Below are 17,839 nucleotides of genomic sequence, written 5' to 3'. Positions count from 1 at the left end.
CATCCTTAACTTGCCTTGTTATGCCCTACTGTATGTTAAGAATTGCTGAGGTCGCTCAGCACTGGCTTATAATGAATTCCATATAAGCTGTAATATTGGGGCACAGCTGGGTGGGTAAGAGTTGAGTTTCAGTCTTTAACTCAGAATTTCCTTGTTTTACTAGTTTCATTTCAAAAAGTAATGCTGCTTTAAGGGTGTACATTTTCTGTCACTTAGCCATACAATTTAACAGAAAAAAGTCATTTTTACATAGAAGCAGCATACGCATGGTAGGTAATGGCCATGTTATGTATATTACCTATTAGTCATTTTAAATGGTTTGTCTGTTAATAAGAAATGGCATGTGAGTTAAAGTTTTCAAATGCAGGATATTTATCTGTACTTTTCAGTAGAGTAAGTCTGGTTGTATCCTTTCCATTACTTTAAAAATCTTACCCACAATCCATTAATGAAACTGTTTCCCTTTTAAATATTTTCCAGCACAAGCATAGGAGGTTCAGTGAACACTCAAAACTAACACTTCTTTCAGCAACTCACAATTTCATTTTGGCTATTTTCCACTGAAAATGAATTTTTATTTCTGTATGTGACCATTTCTTTCCTTTGAGAGAAAAGATATTTTGGGTTATCTTTCTTACTTTGACCATAGGGAGCAAGTGTAATGTATATTTTGTTGCGGTTTGCAAATTTTTGGTGCTAAATTATTTTAATAAAAAAAAAAAATCAGAATACACTAATCTATGATGGGATTGATCTAATCAAAGAACTTAAAATGCTAACGAATGCTGAAAAGTATTGAGCAACCCTCAAAAAAATCCTCCCCCAAAATCTTCGTGCCAGAAAGCCGCAACAATTTTTCTGCTTTCTCAGAAAAAAAAGTGCTATGTGATTACCATAGGGGACACTGAAATCAAAGCTTTGTTGAGAAAACTATGTAGAAATACTTGGCCCTTTCTATAGGAATTGTTGAAGAAAATAGTGACTTTTTCCTGTAGAGTATATATCTTAATTACATTTTCCTAAATTGGAAGAGTTTTAGAACAATGCTTACTGTTTATATTTCAGGTATTATCCAATAATGACCAATAGTATTTACTCATTTGAAGCCTTCCTGTGACTTATCAGATATGTGTTTTATTTTACAAAGCTGCATTAAGATTTGCCTTTGCATCTTTTTGAAGTAATAGAGAATATCCTAACTTTTTAAAGGCAGCAAAATTATTCTTCTAATCTGGTATAATTTAACTGATAGATGAAATTTTCATATTTACATTTAAATTTTTTAAAGGCTCTGATTTGCAGAGACTCAGTAATGGATTCATAGATCACAGTAATATCACAGGACACAAAAATGGTCTACAGGATTAGACTAAAGGTCCATCTAGTCCAGGAGAGAGAGGTTAAGGAAAGACATATATTTTTGTAATAAAAGTTAAACTGAGATAAGAAACTGGGCATCTTTTTAAGCAGGCACATGTTACACACTGAAGTCAGCCAGACCACATTCTCATTTTTCCCTGAATTGAGACTGGATACTGGGGGTCTCATATAATATCGTCTAATACCTAATTTCTTGTGAAATCTCTTCTAGCCATTAGTTTATATTCCTCGTCACTTTGTCTGTTGTTTCTCTATAAGCTGTTTTGAAGGAAAACTTATAAGACTTTATCCAAAACTAATGAAAACCAGATATATTCTGTTGATGTATTAGGCCACGAGTGACTACCCGTATTTAAAATCATTAAAATAACTCCATCATCTCTGACAATTCAAAATTATTCCTTGTGGTGCCATTTTCAATGATTTGTTCAGTTTATATAAGGTTCAAAAAAGTTTATAGATTTTGGGGGGTTGTTTTTACTTAAGAAATAGAGATTACAAGGGGTTTCAGAAATAAACTATCACTGCAAAAAACAAAATGCTGTTTTTACCATTACTGGTTTCTGCAGATTCTTTCACCAGAGTAACTAAGTGCTTTGTACACAAGATGTAGACAAAAACACAAGCAGTGTTTAAATTTAGCTATTACCTTTACAGTTGCCACTTCCCAGCCAATCTTACCTTCAGAAGATTGTTAAGATTACACATATTGCATGTTCTTTCACACAAAATACTGTGTGACTTTCAAATATAGCTGTCCCTTTATGATCATTGCTGTTATCTTAAGATGTGCTCAGTTGTAATCAGGAAGGCAAAGCAAGGTTTCAAGGACAGAATTGTACCTACGAGGTATCCGTGACACTGGCAGAGAGGCTGGCGGAGCAGTTCCTGCCCTGGCAGGACTTGTAGATTGGCTTTTCACACAGAATATTAGAGCAATGTCTAAAGGGTGATAAAAATGTGTGCTGTTTGCAGGTCCGTAACTGAGAGGAAAGGCTGCTGCTTAGCGAGGAGCTTGTAGAAGCCCACAGCTGCCAGTTCTGTGTGGGACCCCAGAAACGCAAGAGCGTAACAGGATTGGAGGCTGGGGGCTGAAGACAGGAAACAAATGCTGTGCATGGACAATAGGTGGGGAGGACACCAGCTTGGAGCCTTATTCCATAGTTTCACCTTGCTGTGAAACATGCACGTGTTCTCAGTATTTTCATCCTTGAAGTAAAAGGGAACTTACACAACATCATAGTTACAAGTATGGATGATGTTTCTCTGACCAGTTTTTAGTATGGAATGAGAAAATTGTAATTTTCATTAAATTTTTTATTGTTGTTTTGAGCTCCCTCTTCACACACACATTCATTGATGGAATTAGATTTTTAAAAATATGGTTTGAACTTAGTTTCTGCTGTATTTCTTTCTTGGGAAGACATTAAAATATTTGTATGTAACTGTCATGACTAGTTATTTTTCTTTTATTCATTAGCAAAATTAGCAGAGTAGATTTGCATGAAACAGTTACATGATTTAATGTGACCTACTTCTGGTCAAGTTTATTTTTGCTAAATATTCTCTTCTAAAACTACATGTAAAGGAAAATTTCTTTCCAACATGATAGCTACTGTTTGTTTGTCCCATGCACATAATGGAAAAAAATACTGCAGGAGAAAAAAGTAGAATAGTTCTTCATTAGTAGTTGGCAAAATACAGCTTTCGTTTCTAAAACACTTTATTACACTCCTGGTATATATAGTACTGCTTTCTTTTTGCTACTGATATTTGTGACGGAATGATATGCTGCTTAGCTTGAATATAAAAGCAAGAAATAGTGGGAAGTCATCTGTAAAAGGAAAGGGAAGTACAGGAAAGATTAAGTTCTTTTTCTGATTAGTGAACTTTTGTCTGGTCTAAGAATAAGACACATTCAGAGAACTGAGCGAGAGTACCAGTGAAACACCTAAGCCATTCTGTCATGTTTAGGACTTCACTGTTTGTTCGATGATGCAGTTCATTCGGGGAAATTGTTTTCAAAATACTGTAAGCTCAGAGTAAGCCACGCATGGGAAGCTCTCGTCACTGAGGCTGAAAGAGTTTAGACCAGTTTTTATATGGGGGTTTAAATAAATTGCTTTTAGCTAACCTAAAGGGAGGTGGCAACTGATGATGATAGATATTATTGGTTTTACATTTTGATCTGAATAGCCAATCTGTTGCATCTAAATTCTGCTGTAAATTGCTGAATCTGTTGTTGATCTAGCTCTAACTTTTTACTTGAATGTATTCCTTATTCATATGTAGGTGTTTTCTTCTTTCTCATTCGCTGGTAATGTTTCCTCCTTTTGCCCTATTTATATTTCATGGCAGTTTCTGAGATTTTTTTTGTCAAAATACAAATTGCTGGATAACCAATCAGATAGAGAGAGGACAGAAGACCAGATCAAGACTGCAATAAGGCAGAGGTTGGGTGTGGAATGGACAAATTTATGAGTTGCAGTGGTTGATAAATATTTCAGTAAATGTAAGAATTAATCAGTTTGTGTTTAGTACTTTTTTATTTGACCATCATACTTGATAGTTGATGTTCTGTCTCACATAAAAGTAATCTCTGCAGAGAATTTTGAGTTTTCAGGGTATCTGTACAATTATTTCCATTATTACAATTCCTTTATGTCTCAAAAAAAAAAAAATATTCCTCCAAAGGTCATAGAGGTGAATAAACTAACAAGGATCATGAATTTCAACAAAGTAAAACTCATTTAGATTAATTTTGAAATCATTTTTGATAATACTTCTCTACCCATGATTCTGGTTTATTACTTGTGAAGTAAATACGAACTTTATAAAATATTCTGTGATTAGGTGGAGGCAAATCTATGTCTACTAAGGAGAATGATTGGAGTAAGTTCTGTTCTTTGCCTGTTCTCTGTGTTACTACTTTATTGTATTTTTATATGTTTTTTGCAGTTAAGTAATCATCATAGCAATACTAAAAATACTTAAAATATGATGCCTGCACTAGCAAAATTTATATCTTTGGCCTTCAATGATTAGGTTTTTTGTTTTGAAATGTAATAGTCAGTTCTTCAACAGCTTATATGATTTACTGTTAAAATAAGTGACAGAATTATACTCTCAATTTAGTTATTATCCTGTAAGTAACATAAGCAACTCAAAGAACTTGAGCCAAAAAGTGAAATAAATTATATTATCAAGGTCCATTTTGCATGAAAACTAAGCATCAGTAGATAGCACTAACTAGTAGTAACACCTGAATAAATGTTTAAGTTAGCAAATGAAAATCTTTTTAAATTATAATGCAGTTATTTTTTATTATAAGCATGTGAACTTTTAAATAATGTATATTTATATAAAGCTTCAGACTATATATTTTTTATAAACTTATGCTGGTAGGGGTAACTATGGCTAGGAGTGTCTGGAATCATGGGAATTACTGAAAGTGCAAAAAAGCTTTAAATGTTGTTTTCAGTTTTCCAAAGGCTGTACATTTGTTTTAAAGTTGTTTTAAATTCAACATTGCACAGATAATTTAATTTGTTTTGTTGTTATGCCACATAACTGTCTTTTTTATATCATCTAAAGACCTCAATACCTGAGATTATTTGCTTTGATACTGCATAAATCACAATCACGGAGGGAAATGTTAGGAGCTTCTTTCAAAATAGAATAGAACCTATGATAAAATCCTAGTAAAACATGTGAAGAGAAGGAAAATACAGCTAAGACTGCCACTTGTTGGCAAGCACTGTAACATGGTATAAAGCCTGGTTCTCTGAGTCAGTGTTTTTCTTTCCCTCTGAATTTTGTGGTTGAGGATCTAGTCAGCAGCATTGCATAAAAACAGCAAGAAATTCTGGAATTTATGCATGAGGGTACAGTCTTTGCAAACCCAGTGGCAAGAATTTGGTGAGTCTAGTCTGCTCCACATCACATTGCGGTTGTCCTACATAGCTGGGATTTAACTGCTCACTATCTACTTGAATCTAGATATGAAAATAACTGGTTTATTCCTTTTAGATTTTAAGATTACTAAAACTATTTCAGCATGAATTGCACATCTTTCTCCAGCCCAGATCAGTAAATAAAAAGGGGAGGATTGCTAGGTAACATTGTGGTGAACTGACTTTACACACTAAATACCTGGATACTGTAGTGGCAGACATCCACAAAACAACTTTGATGAGATGTTCAGCAAGAATGAACAAAAAATTTAGCAACTGACAGAAGGAGACATAAAAAAAACCAAAATTTATTCCAGAAAGTACACACATCTGCTTCTTCTCCTATAGATATTGATTATGTGAGAAAAGACTACTTAGAGGACTTCTGCAATAGGAAGAGGGGCAGGAAAGTATCCTGGGGACTGAGGATTTTATAAAACTTTGAGTAAAATACTGGCTATGATAAAACCAACGAGAACTGTAAATTAGGCATTGGGAACAGGTATGTGTGTTTATGTAGTCATTGCTCCACAATATGATATATCACTTGCTCAATGGTAAGTCATTCAGAGAACTGGTGAAAGGACTCAAGCATCTTCTGCATTGTGGGATTTCAGGCTGAGCCCCTTGAGAGTTATTGACCAAGGACTGTTATAGCCATTAAAAATGGTCTCTCTTGTGATATAAAAATAAGAATAACATAGGTTTATTCATTTCACAAGCAGTAGTTGTATTGCTGATTAGTGTTGATATGTTAAAATATTTTCATGGGTTTAGATTATGCAGAGTTTTCAATGAAGATATTGCCTTTTGAAACAGACCCCAAAACCTCAAATGCCTTTACATGATTTCCACTTTTTGAGATCCCAAACATGTGTCTTCTGGGCTCAACAGGGAAGGACACCGATGTTCTCTTCTTAAACAATATCTGTGACACTTCTGTATCAAACAAAGCTGCTGCAAAGGTACTGTTCAGTCAAAGGGGACAGAAATGATCGAGCCCTGCAGGATGCTGCTGTGAGCCAGAAAAGGAGACTGTGAGGTCCCCCGTGGTGTGGGAGCTGGAGGTGGGAGCTGTGGGAAGCCGAGAGGGCAGGCAGGAGGTGCCGGGGCGGTCCCAGGTGCGAAGAGGTAATGTGGGGGCCAAAGTGCCTCCCACAGCTCTATGAGCATTCCCAGGGTGGGAGTGCTCGGTACCACGGCATTTTGGCCAGAAAGCCAAGAAGCAGGAAAATGAGAGGGAATGAAGGTTAGCCTGCTGATCATTTTTAGATTATAAAGCATAACATATTAGGGTGTCCAGTGACTTCTGACACTTTCATGCTAGTCATGAGTAGCAGGTCGTTCATCCCCGTCTGCCCGTATGTCTGTTCAGCGTGTCTCTGAACACTGCCTGCACGCTCTTCTTTTCAGACTTCAAAATAATAAATTAGATCAGAAGTTAATGCTCCAATTATATTTATAGAAGAATTTATCTTTTTGTTCTAGCAAAGCTAATGACATACAAGGCAGGCATCCAGCTTTCAAAAATGCATGAAATTCAGTGGTTTTTTAATGCCTTTAGAAAGGAATGAATTCGAAGCAGAGAAAGCCATTATGTATCCCCCAGTTGTGTTCATTCCTCTAAACAATCATTAAAAACAGGCCAGGTTGTTTTTTGAAGTGAATGCTTTCACTCTTCTGTATTAAGACTACTAATACAGGCTGCTGCTGCTGCCTCCAGAAAAGTAAACAAACATTTTTTCAGCTCTTCCCTGAGCTTCTTATAATAAGTGCTGGTGATCAATTAGCTAGTTCATTAAAAAGTTACACATGATTTTATTGAGGCAAGCAATTCTGAATCAAAGAACCCAATTCGCAGATCTAGGTTGAAGCACATAATTGGCATGTATTTTAGGATCGCTGTTAAAGCTATAAAAAAGATTTACTGGGGAAGGAATGGATCCAAAAACCCTAAAGGAAGGAATATGTTATTTGTGTGACTCAGTGTTACAAACAGACCCATTTAATACTTAGGTCTTATCTGCATTACAACAAAAAACTGAAATAAATGTAAACTTCCTTTGATTTAACTTACTTAGCAAGAAGTTATCGTTCATCTAATACACTTAAATTACATATGGTATTATTACATTTCTTCTGCTATGATATTCATTATTGCTGTCAACAATATATTTTTATTAAATCATTTACATTTAGTTGAGAAGTTGACACCATGTTAACTGTAAAACAAAATTATAAAAGTATGTTCACAATGTTGTTGAAATCCACAGCAGTTCTGGGATTAAAACCCCAGTTCTACAAACAGTTGTGTATGCACAATTTAGTGGGGAACCTTACACACATGCAAGTAGGACATGCTTGAGCATTTGCAGGGTGAAAGAGAGGGAAGGTGCATTATTCGGAGGATGTTTTAGAAACAGCGATGCTTTGTTCTGAATTTACAAGCAGGCCAGATCTTGAAGGAAAAGAGTTTGGGTTAAGAAAGCTTTATTTTTTAAGTACTTGGAAAAATTTATTTACTGGTGAGTTTTTGCAAGATTCCTTTAAACAAAAGAAAGCCATTTTTTATTTTGAACTGAGAGGTATAAATAATCAAGTCTTAAATGTATTAAAATGTACACAGAATCTACTTCCTGTTATAATTTTGATTGCTTGATTGCCACAGTGTAAAAGCTTCTGTAGCTGATATTACTGTTGGACTTTGTGTGATGGCATTGAGGCATTTTTTTTTCAACTATTAGCCTTCCCAAGGGTTCTTTTCAGACAAAATGTTATGCATCAGCTCTTATTTGAGTGTAAGCCTATTGAACAGCATTCTCCTCTCTGCCAACTTGGCAGCAAGCTCTCATGCTAATAAAAGAGGTTACCCCAGATAGAGATCCCAGATGTGCCTGAACTACTTTTATTAGGACTATGGAGGGGCTCAGTGTTTCCTTCTAACTGTTTTCAAAAAAGGTGTGGGCTTGCCTTCATAATTGCCCAGAATTGTATTACGTCACTGGAAATTTTTTCCTTAAAGTGAGTAAAATATTAGATGTGTTAGCACAAAACACAGCTTAGGAAATACTGATGATCAAAACAGTTAGTGCCTTTTGCCACAATACAAACCTTGATTTGACCCTACTGAATTCTGTTGAGAGAGAGAAGAACAGTGCTGTTTAAAATACCTTTGTTTATTATATATTAATGAGATTCAATATCATGGTTGGAATAAGTAACAATAGAAGTTTCTCTGAACAGCAACATACCGGTGGCAAATGACATACTTGACTGTAATGTCAGTTATTCCTTGAAACTGTTGAACACTGTTGTGTAGAATACTTATTGAACTTAGTGATAAAGCCAACTTAGTGACTGCCTGATACGGGGCTATTGTAGTCTGGAATTGCTAACACCAATATTCTTTTTTTTTTTTTTTTTTTTTCCTGAGTGCTATATAGTAATTATCAGTTTAAATAGAAGTTTTATTCCTAAAAATATATTCAAAATTTCTCCATACTGCTTAGTTGAATGTGTTGGCTGCAGTTTTAAAACTGCAAGAAATAGGGTAATCTGATTTAGATACTTAGTAAATAATATAGATGGTTAAACTCACTGTTCCTATCTATAAATCATAAATAATAAAATGTTTACAATCCTAAATCATAATCTTGATTTTCCTTTCAAGGCCACAGACTTCCTGTTGAAATCTTTATTGTTGTCAAAATGTGAATAGAGAGAACAAGGTTTTAATTAAAATAATTCATTGCTTGCTTTTATTGTTCATCTTATTAAATTATGAAAAATGAATGGTGCTCTAATTTCTGGTCATGTCTCTGGTTGATTTCTATTGTCATTGCGCCAGATATAAAAAGAAAGAAACTGCACAGTGAATTCATTTCATAGTGAAACACATGATAGTATTCCATTTCAGATTTTCAAAAACGGGGTTTGACTCAAAGACTCCCATTAGTTTCAATGGGCTTTGGATCCGGCACAGGGTTAACAGCTTATTTTTCAAACAACTAGAAAGAGGTGTAAATGTCAAAGGTGATAGCTATACTGTGAGTTCCATAAACTACAAAAAAAGTTACTACTAAAGCTCTATTTTTCCTTAGTTTAACAGCTTCTATGAAAACAGTGTTAATAAGTATATCAGGAACAGTATATAATAATGAATCAGATACGTAAAAAAACCTTTTAAACTCCTTTTATATAATAATTGGAAAGTTAAAAGCGACTTAAAATCCCTGACTTCTCATGCTGTGATGTAAATTGTATTTTTTTTAGGTTCCAAATTCAAAGAGGGAAAACTGATCCGACTGGTTACAAGAGCCTGGGGGACTGTTTTAGGACTATTTTCCAACGAGAAGGGTAAGAGTATATGTTTTTAAAATTGTCAATTTTATGTGACCTTTTTTAATCACCCATTTTCCAGACATTAGATCCTCTTTATATTCCACCCTTTTTTGCAATTGCCAGAATTTGGCAAACATGTACTGTTACATAACGAGCACAATTTGAAAAGTCTTAACATTACTTACACTCACAATAACAAGTTTTGCTGTTAGGATATGTTTAAAGACTGGAATGCACAGTTGTCTAGAGACACTGAGGCAAACACTACCTTGGGACTGGGAGCAGGATGGCCCCATCATTGCCATGCAGGATCTAGGCTCTTGTATCTGGTCCTGGGTTTCTGAGCTAGCTCAGCCTGAGCTATTATCAGTTCAGTGAAGTACTGGTTTCCAAGCTCTGATGAACTGGCATTCCCAGTTGGTTGTGGTAGGCAATGTTTCCAGGGCCTCTGTGAGCAAAGTTCCACAGCTTTTCAGTCTGACAGAATATGGGCAAGGATTTATGGTCCCTAGTCACCTGAATTGTACCGGCTTCAGAAGGCACCATTGCTCCAAGCCCAAGCTCCTCTAAGGGTCTTGGTCTCTGATCCAGAAAGACATTCAAATACACACTTAATTTTACGAGCAGACCAGTTAAAGCCAGTGAATGTAATCAGACTGATCATATGCTTAAAGTTAAGCCTGTTATCCACAGGAGCTCTTCAGGAGTTAGCCTTTAATCAGGGTATCTTTAATTAGTAAATCCCACTTCTGAGTATCTGGCAGGCTTTCCATACGAACTTTGTAAATACAGTAGCAACCCATTTTTTATCCATATATTCATCAAAATGGAACTGTTCTTCTATATAGTGGCATACATACCACATATGGAAGCAGCATAGGTGCAGCGAGGCACAGACTTCTTGTGTCCACAAGCCATACTGGAAAAACAGAGGTGAGACAAGCAGTGAAAATTAAGAACTAGACCAGTTTTGTTTCTTGCAGAGAAGTTTAGCTAAGCTACACTACATCAGTACATAGATACAGAACTGGATGGTTTGAACTGTTAATGTAGGGAAACGTAGAGAAGTTTCATTGAGTTGTTGAGAGAGGAAGTTTTCACATTTGCCCTTATCAGTGGTAAATTCATTTTTGTTGGGAGGTTGATGTTGTGCATTATCACTACAAGGCATTAAAAAAGCTTAAAAGCTAAAAAGATTTCACAAAACTTATAATTTATGGCTTCTGGAGTTTTCTAAGGTGAGTATATGTTAATTTTCATGGCTTCTCAAAAGACAACTATGTTTTGTAGTAGGAAAGTATTAATATTTACAATCATATCAATCTATTTTTAAATACAGAACTAATTTCAATAATTAAGTCAGTGAGCATTAAAATGCTATTTATCTCATCCAAACTCACTGGTATTTTTATTTTGTTGAACTAGTCATAAACTGCAAAATTAAGAATGGGTAGACATATCTGGAGAATTAGTTTAAATCAAGACACAGCTTCCAAGTTAATTGATTTTAGGGTCTTATTTTATTACCTATATGATTATATTGTGTAACTGGATATTTCTACAACCCACATGTACAAAACAGTAGCAGGGCACTGCAAACTTTAATGTACCATACAAAATACAGTTCTCTTACTGTTTGGGGGAGGAGAAGAAGGAAACAAATATTCTGTTTCAATTGTTTTACATGTTGTGATTTTCAAATGCTTCTCAGAGATGTAGCTATTACTTATTCAATGGATTTGACTCCATTATTATTTTCCCAGTGTTCAGACAGTGTGCTGCCTAACATGCATAAACTGTTTGACTGGGGAGAAACAATGAAGGGTCTGAGCACAATAGTCATCTGTGAATGAAATTCCAAAAGGAGAGATGAAGATTGTTGGGTTGAGTTTTCTTCTGTAAAATGCTTGTGCGCCAATACTGGAATCAAGCCAGTATATGTTTTTTTCCGCATTTATATCAAAGCATGACTCTGTAAGCAGGAAAAGATGATTACATGAAATGATTATAGATTTAAATCACAACTTAGTAGTAGATTACACTAAATTTCTGTCGGGCTAGCGCTAATGGAGAGTTTTACTTGCCTGTTGCAAAAGCAGTCGATACTGAAGTAAACAAAAAGCAAATTCTATGAATACCTATTTTTTCTCCAGGAAGTTAGAGGCAGAAGGTCACATTTAAACAGTCATCAGTAGTAAGCACTAAGAAAAAAAGGAGATGAATCTTAGATACAATATAATCTTAAATTTTGGCTAAAAATAAAAGTAGTAAACAGCTAATCCTGAAAAACCTGTTTGACTCCATCAGTCTTGCATTCTCATCTGCACAGGTTATCCAGTTTCTGGAGCATGGTAGTTATGACACTTGTGAGGGAAGTGAGAGAGGTGACTGCAAATATTTTAGTTAGTGGAAACCATGAAGCCTGATAACCCCTTCCTTGGCTGACCACAAAAATATGCAGAAGACAGCACCGAGAAAGGGCGTCGCATTTAGATACTAAGCAAACAAAAACTATTAAGTGTTCAGCTTCAGGTGTGTAAATCTTGGAGAAGGTATAAGAAATTCATTTATGCCCCATGTTTAGTTCATATTGGCAATATGAAGTGACCCCATCAGTGTGTGGCATTTTTAGACATTTTCTGAAATACCTAATTCAGTGTATTGTGACTATAAAGAGTCTAGGCATCTCTCTCCAGCACTCAGAATTGCCTACTGGCATATGTGAATTTTTGTTAAGTTGATTACAGAACAAGCTAATTTAATAAAGGAACATAGTGAGAAAATAAATGTTACTAGCAGCCTGCTCCTGAAAATGTTTGCATGTGAGAATAGTGCTTATGTTCATTTGTACTTGTATTTTCAGTAGTAGCAACTCTGGTGAGCTAGAGTGTCAGAGCCCAGTTCAGACAAGCCACTTCCTAATGCCTTAATTTTTTGACCTTGTTATTTAGGTCAAGTATGCAGAATCAGCCTAGGAAGTATGTATTTTTATGAATACGTATGCAAATATTTCATTTGCTGCAATGCCTCTTACTGAAAATTAAACAGTATTACATTACTACAGTATCACAGTAGCAATCTGATGATTTCATGGAAAGCTGCTTCATCACAAAAAATGGCCAGGATTTCTTTAACCATCCCTCTGATTTTCTCCTCGTTATAATGAAAAGGGCAGAGGAACTATTTCCAGTCTAACCACTAATAGAACACTGTCCTTTTCAAAGAATCTAAAGACTCCTGTGAAGATAACTTCATGAAATACTAGAAATTTCTTAACCAAAAAAAAAACCACAGGGAAAAAAACCCTACCAAAGCTCCCTTCCCCCTAACTTTGAGCAGCTCTTTAGATGGAAATAAATTTTCTCCACGGGGAATTAAATTCTTCAAAGAAGGATACATCCCTTGAACTCTTTTCTTGTCTTACAAGAAAATGGGAGCCACAAAACATAAAACTTAATTGAGACTCACTAAAGGAAGGCTCAGTCAAGCAGAGCATTAAAGGTCACATAGCTTTCTATTAAAGGGAGGCAGGAGCATTAACTTCAGGGCTTTTGCGAACTTGTGTTGGGAGCGCCCAGTCGCTGCCAATCGCACGGGGGCTGCAGCAGCACGAATCGTCTCAGGTGGTGAGCAACCCCTGCTCAGCTGGATTCGCCATGAGCCGCACATCCAAGCTTCTCTGGTTTCGCTTAGGAGATGGTGCATGAATTGACAGATCTTTGACAGCAGAGGTAAACCCACCAGGAGCATATCTGTTTATTGAGGAGTGACAGCTTTATAGCCAACATAAAAATAATCTGATGTTTATTGGGGAAAATGTTTGGATACAGGATTAACTGAAACCATTAATAGAGAAAACTTTTTGTTCTTTTCAGATCTGACAAATAAGAGGTTAGATTTTGTTAAACGACTGATTTTTGTGTCATCATCTTTACTGCATTAGCATTCACTCGCTTTTTCTTTGTTAATGACTTAGGTTTGAATATGAAATGTAAGAATAAACCAACAGCCTAGCTGAATGTATATGTTGCATTTATATTAAAGACACATGGTGTTGTGTCTCATATTAAGAATGGAAAATTATGCCCATCTGCACTGTCTTAATTTGGAGTTACAGCATTAAAATGATGGATGCTGTTATTTTGAGTCTGTAAACAACTTTGTTCTTATAAACTTGGATTTTCATGGGCTCATAATTTTAACAGTAAAAGTTCTGGGTTACAGTTGGCTTTCTTGGTAAGCACTCAGTCAAGAAACCTGTTACTTTCTCATTCATCGCTTAACTTGTCTGAAATAGAAAGAGTAGTAATGTCCTGGTTTCCAGTTTTATAACTCAACACTTGAAAAAATTACAGTTTAAAGTGCTGTTAGCCTTAGAACTAGATGGTCCTGGGAAAGTGCAAAACACAATTGTCATTGATCATTTGAGATTTCATCACTTATGCTGAGTTATTTGATTATTTATGTTGAATTTGGTTTGGGAAGGAGCAATTACCTCCATGTTTACACAGCCCAATAGCTTTATAACTATTCCTGTCTTGTTCTCAGCACCACCTTACCACTCTCTTGTACCTGTAATTGTCTGTATGACCACACACCTTTTTTTAATAAGCAACACCCTGACTCATACGTTTAGTGGGATTAGGTTATAAAGCTGTACAAAATTTGTCAGCCATGGGTGGAGTAGGTGAGAGAACAGCCAAGACTAAGCAGGAGCTGGATGAGTGCGGAGTTGTCAGCAAACATGCAGAAGCTGGAGGGTTCCTTGATTAGGTGATATTAGCAGTCATTCATCAATTAAGGAATTTGCTAGCACTCTCCTTTGTCCTGCCTCTATCCATCGGCTGTCTGTCGTAGTAACAAGTGCTGGAGAGACTACAGCAGTGCTCTTGAGGCCTGGCTCGCCCAGCTGGCTACAGATGATACTCTGCTGCTTCTAATTGCCAACAGGTCAGGGAAGGAGACTTGCAGGATTGCCAGCCCTGCAGGCAAGCACTGGCCTCTGGCACTCACCAGCAATCATCACCGCCCGTTCCTGGGGCCCAGCTGGATGTGTGCTCTTCCAGCTGGGCTGAGGAGACTGATCAAAAGGCTGCCAAATAACTGTTATACAAGATACAAATACTTGGCTACCCTGCACCTGAATCCTTCAATGAAACTGCTGACCAGAGAAGTGTGACATGGTCAGTCATGCCAAGAAATCCATTTCCCAAAGAGCAGTTATGAAGCAGAGATTCATTTCCACTTACTGGAGGCATAAATTCTTGTGGCATCAAAAGTCCAGACTTTAAGTTCTGCTTTAAGTGCTCTGAGGCAAGCAGAAGTGGTAAATTCAGATGTTATTTCCCCCCACAGCTATCTACCCCACTCTTTGGTTTCTTCTTATCACTTCATACCAAGAGCAGCAGAAATTAACTTGGACCCATGCTTTCTTGTAACCTTCAAGAATCTTGTTTCTTAGCAGAGACCCACCTGCACTGCCAGTTTCAGACTGACCTTGCAAACTGAAGTACAGGCACCTTTTCTCTTCCGTACCCACTACAGGAACAGTAACTTCCACCTGAACACTGAGGAAGGTCTGCTAGCACTTGTACTTCAGAAATATCTATACATAGATCCATCTCTTCTCTAGACCTACAGGTCTGCCTCACACTTAAAAACTCATAATTCTTCTACAAGCCTTGCTAAAATGAGACTGAAGATGCTAAAAAGGCCACTAGGTAGCAAAATGTCTGTCTCCATCCTGATGCATCCCCACAGTCCACTATACATTGCTAATTTGTCTTCTCATTATCCTACACATTGTAGGATTATTTTGGGGGTCACATTGGCATCTTCCTGCCATACTATTGAGTCCATTGCAGGCTTCACTAAAAACCTGTGATTTAGAGTATCAGAAATAACTGTCACGTTCTTGCATGAAATAACATCTGAAATGTAAAGTGTCAATTAAGCTTTATAGCACCTTGCTGAATTGAGAACGGTAACTGAAATTGTGAAGGACAGTGTATTGGCTTAAACTGTGAACCTGTGTGAAATTTGTTGGCTTTTGTGGATAAAAATTGAAGTCTTAGAGCTGAATTTTTGAACACTTGTGCTTACTTTGCACATTTAAAGCAGAAACGCTCAGTGTTAGAAAAGCCAGTATTAGCATATTTTCAGGGAGCGTGAGCTTGCAAAATTTACGTAGGGATGTGGCAAGTTCTCATAGTACATAATTAAAACCGTCAGCTGTTTAATCTGTCCATTTAGTTTTGGAAGTGAACAATTCCATTTGCTTGGGCATTTTTTCTGAGACAGCTCTTACAGTCCCTCAGCAGTCAAACCACGACACTCCTCAGCAAGCACCCTCATGCCTGTGCAGTTTGGAAGATAGGATTCACATGGCCCTCTGAGGGGTGGGGCTGACAGATTTGCAGTGAAAGTAAAAAAGATGCCTTAGCATAGACTTTAGGTGCCCCGTGATAAAGGAATTTCAGAATTTCTTCTGGATAATTAGCAAGAGCTCCTGCTTCATAATGACTTGTATATGCAGAGTTATATATCTACTTTCCTTGCAACTTTTCTTGTGCCATTTACTCTCACTTTACCCCATGTCTTACTGTGTATAGACCTATGTGCAATATCTAGCCTTACTGTTTTAAGTTTCATTTGGTCGTCTGTATTTTGTTTGGACTTGTGACTTAAAACCTCCATTTTTGTTCTTACTCTGAATGGGTGCTGAGCCATAAAATTTAAATGATGGTACAGCCTTGAGTAAAATCATTATGAAGACTACTTTCAAGATTAGAGAAAAGCAGAAAATTTGACTGACAGAATTTTCCTGAGCATTTACTTTAAGATTATGATTTATATTATGCTCACAATGGTTTAGATCAAATATGGCCACAAAGGAGACATATTTTGTGTGTCTATATGAAGGTGATGTGCATTCTGCTTTCTTTTGTAAATAAACATTCACATTTGATAATTCAATTTTCTCATGTCCAAATAAAGACAGCAAAAATCTCAGGAAATTCTGATGTCTCATTACATTTTAAAATGCATGTACATATGTGTATGCATGCCTATTTATAAAATGTTCATGCATTCTCTTAGTCTCCAAGTAGATAAAAATTAACCAGTTCATAAAGTTTTGCCAGCAATCCCAAGTGACTGGATGCTTTTGCAACACTAGTCAGTCATGAAACAAAGATGATACTTGTTCTTTTAACCTATAGGTCTCAAAACACTTCACATAAGAAGGAAGTACCATTATCTCAACTGTACAGATGGGGATGCTGAGGTGTAAAGTGCCAGGGAGTTGAGTAGATCTGGACTGGAGCATGCACGCAGGTGGTTCTCATGGAGCAGCCTGACACCATGTCATTTGTTTGCCCCACGGTAGCATGTTAATACCGAAGTTCTGAGGAGCATGTGTGTTGGACATAAAATTGCATTCTTTGATACAGGCTCCTAATTCAGAAGGGGTCTGAAGACTTATTCAGCAATACATTTCGTGAAGTGTTTGTCTGAGGAGATATGTGGAAGTAGTGGCAGTTTTAAGCATGAAGATGGGTATCCTGACTTGAAGGCTAGCGCCTGTTCAGTGGACAGTGCTGTCTCCAGATAGTCAGCAGTATTTACAGTGATGTTACTGTCATGAGGTTTTCATCATCCCCTTCAGGCAGGAATTCTCTGTTCCTGACTGGAAGTTCCCTACCCCCATCTTCATATGTTAACACTTGAAAACATAAGAAATGGCTCTGGAATGTGAAAAACTTCTATTCCCGGTTTTATGTGTATAGCTCTCTGAAATACAGTGAGGTTGTACTGATGTAACTAAGGGCAGTGTTTGGCCAACCACATTTTTATTACTGGTAGACATGCATATTTCTTGCAAAATTTGATCTGATATATCTGGCAGCACAGTAAACAAGGGCACCCTTTTAGAGAATCTCTCCTGAGAATCATATGCTTTAAAGATGAAACACATGCTTAATTATTTCTCATAGGAAGAAAACACAATAAAATCATGTAAATCTTACATGCACCTTAGAAGTAAACAGGCCAGACCTTAACTGACATTAGTCATTATATTTTGCTAAGGCCACTGGAGGTACACCTGTTTACACTGGGTGTCTATTCTGTAATTTTTAAAGGTCCAAATTGTTTTTTCTTTTAAG

General features: G+C 36.6%; 1 protein-coding gene across 1 annotated transcript in view; it reads left to right on the top strand.

Moving 5' to 3' along the window:
- The window catches only part of SLC25A21 (solute carrier family 25 member 21), a 264,536-nt gene that overhangs the window by 185,339 nt on the left and 61,358 nt on the right, over positions 1-17,839 (top strand). Inside the window, exon 4 of the mRNA XM_042790921.1 lies at positions 9,606-9,689. Coding sequence (XP_042646855.1) covers positions 9,606-9,689 — 84 coding nt within the window. The remainder of the gene's footprint in view (positions 1-9,605; positions 9,690-17,839) is intronic.

This window comes from Tyto alba, unplaced genomic scaffold (assembly GCF_018691265.1).
Source record: "Tyto alba isolate M040663 unplaced genomic scaffold, T.alba_DEE_v4.0 Super-Scaffold_18, whole genome shotgun sequence".
NCBI lineage: Eukaryota > Metazoa > Chordata > Aves > Strigiformes > Tytonidae > Tyto > Tyto alba.
This window is presented reverse-complemented; position numbering and strand designations above follow the sequence as displayed.